At 39.0% G+C, this 2,552-nt stretch overlaps 1 protein-coding gene across 1 annotated transcript in view; it reads right to left on the bottom strand.

Annotated features, from left to right (window-relative positions):
• Positions 1-1,041: 1,041 nt before the first annotated feature.
• Positions 1,042-2,552, bottom strand: part of stc1l (stanniocalcin 1, like) — a 3,319-nt gene continuing 1,808 nt past the window's right edge. The window contains exon 5 of the mRNA XM_035667551.1: positions 1,042-1,693. Within this exon, the coding sequence (XP_035523444.1) occupies positions 1,393-1,693 (301 nt within the window). The 3' untranslated portion in view covers positions 1,042-1,392. The remainder of the gene's footprint in view (positions 1,694-2,552) is intronic.

The following is a 2,552-nucleotide window of genomic DNA, read 5'->3' as shown; positions in this document are numbered from 1 at the left end:
TCCCTCTGTCCCTCTGTCTGTCTGTCTGTCTGTCTGTCTGTCTGTCTGTCTGTCTGTCTGTCTGTCCCTCTGTCTGTCTGTCTGTCTGTCCCTCCGGTTACCCTCCATCGCCTCCATCAGCTCACATTTCGTACACATCTTCGAAAGAACGATAAAACACTTGTTTACCTGTTATATCACTATAAAAAACTACAATATTATCATTCTATTTTTTAACATATTTCTATTAAATATATTTTACAGTATTCAACCCCTCCAGATACAACAATTAACGCAATTCATCCAAATACAACCAACCAATCGCAGCAGTCCCAAAACGTTGAGCCATATGTCACCAAGTCGTGTTTTTATTCTCTCTGGAACAAGTTGCTGATGATTTTTAATGAATTTAATTCTGAATTTTAATTTTCACTTTCTCTGCATCACAAAGCTGCTGTGACATCAGCCAAAAATATTTCTTTATCTGTATCAGAATAATTCCTGCACTGTAAAAACAGAGTTAAGAAAACTGCTAGATTTTAAAGACAACCTCTTTTTAATTTTTTAGTTTTTTTAATAAACTACTAATAATAATTAATAATGATTAATAACTTTTCTTCTTTAGAAAACCTTAAATCTTTAAGTTTTAGAAACAATTGTTAAATTAAGGTGAAAAAAACTGTTGATAATTTCATACCTTCAATTTCAATCTGGCCAATATTCTCAAAAGATTTAGAGTCGGCGAGTTTGACTTAAAACGTTCAAATTTTGTGAAGACAGTTGCCTTAAAATAAGAGTTTTCTTAACTTTATTTTTTACAGTGCGCTGCTCAATGTCCACTTACTGTTGTCCCTCTCATGGTCTTCATCAGTGAATGGAGCTGTTCTGTCTGCTGATGATGATGAAGACCATCAGATGAGGTTGAAAGCTTCAGTTAAAGACTCTGAGTTAGAATTTGTTTTGTCCACGAGTGACGATTATAATGTTGTTTTAAAATCCGCCCATGAATCTGTTTTACAGTGCAGACGTCATCGAGAGAATCACAGGAGCCAAAATCCGTCAGATAACATTTTTTTTATTTCTAACACAAACCAGCAAACAGACAGTAACCTCTCATTTAAACTAATAAAGTGATCTCTGCCCCCGACAGGAGCCGGAAGAGCTCCACGACCAGCGCGAGAGCTTCTACTGACCTCCGCAGCCTCGTTCCCTCTCTCTAATTAAATATAACAGCCTCATAAATTAACTTTAAGAAAATAAATATCACTGTAATAGGCCTCAAACATCTGTAACACAGACTGCTCAGTGAAGCAATCACCCAAATAATAATAATAATATATTTACCCCGAATCACCATCTAAAGCTTTTTCTACAGAAGGAAATCATTGTAGCTTAGCATCAGTGTGCAGTGTTTTAGTTCTGGGCTCTGACTCCTCCCTCCATGCCGTCCACGGACCTCTTCCTGGCGAACAGGTGGGTCGGGTCGCGGCCCCTGAAGCCGGGCTGGATGTTGAACACGGGCATGTTTCTCCAGCTGGAGGGGTTGTTGAAGGCGGTGGAGCCGGAGCCGGAGCCGGCGGCGCAGGGTTTGTTCTGGACCAGCTGCAGGAAGGTCTCCATGTCGGGGCCCAACCGGGCCACGAGACCGGTCCGCACCGCCGCCACCGTCTCTTCGTCGCACGCCTGCAGCGTCTGCAGCAGAGTGCTGTAGTACCTGGACACCAACAGGAAGTCAGAGAGTTTATATTAAGAGTCATGAAGACTTTCACGTAGTTATAAATCTACTTTTATTCTCTTTTTTATCTTTGTTTTGTCTTTTTAATCTATTTGATCTCGTTTTTATTCTGTTTTTTACGCTCGTGCTGTCAGTCGCCTGTGAAGCTCTTTGAACTGTATGAACGGTGCTATACAAATAAAGTTTGATTGACGATACCACGATTTATTTACCATGTTTAATTTAATAAAGATATTTTATTTATGGTGGATTTGTGTTTTTAAAGTTGAAGTTTTAAATCTTTGTGTATTTGTTCGGACCACTAGCTCTTCGACGTCAGTTGTTAGTCAGTTAGTCAGTTAGTTAGAATATTGCTACAAAGCAAAACTAACTAAACGAGCTAACCAATCATTAGCTAACTAGTTCAATTTGAAACCTAATTTTAGCAAAACGTAGGCAAACTATCTTTACGATTGATTGATTGATTAACTAACTACTTTTTTTAGTTTTTAGATGTAATTAGCTAACTAACGAAATGCGTCTTTTATCTTTGAACCATTTTCAAAATGTGTTTGTCTTTTCAACATAGATTAGCTTAGCACGTAGCATATCTAAGTACAGGAAAGGAAGTTAAATGAGGTTTGCTCAACTGTGATTGGAGCACAGATAAAAGGGGGCGGGGCTTAGGGAGGGTTAATGGTCACCATGCTGCTTCCTGTTTACTATAACTCTGTTTTTGTGACACTGAACTGTTTGTGACTGGAAATGTAAAAAAACGTTTAGCAGTTAGCTCAAAGCACCTCAGTGTCATTCAGGTGTACTGAGAGACAGACAGGTGTGCTGACAGACAGACAGGTGT

This window comes from Morone saxatilis, unplaced genomic scaffold, assembly GCF_004916995.1.
Source record: "Morone saxatilis isolate NCDOM2014 unplaced genomic scaffold, NCSU_SB_2.0 Contig21, whole genome shotgun sequence".
NCBI classification, from domain to species: Eukaryota; Metazoa; Chordata; class Actinopteri; family Moronidae; genus Morone; species Morone saxatilis.
Note: the sequence above shows the minus strand (reverse complement) of the source record. Positions and strands in the feature narration are given on the sequence as shown.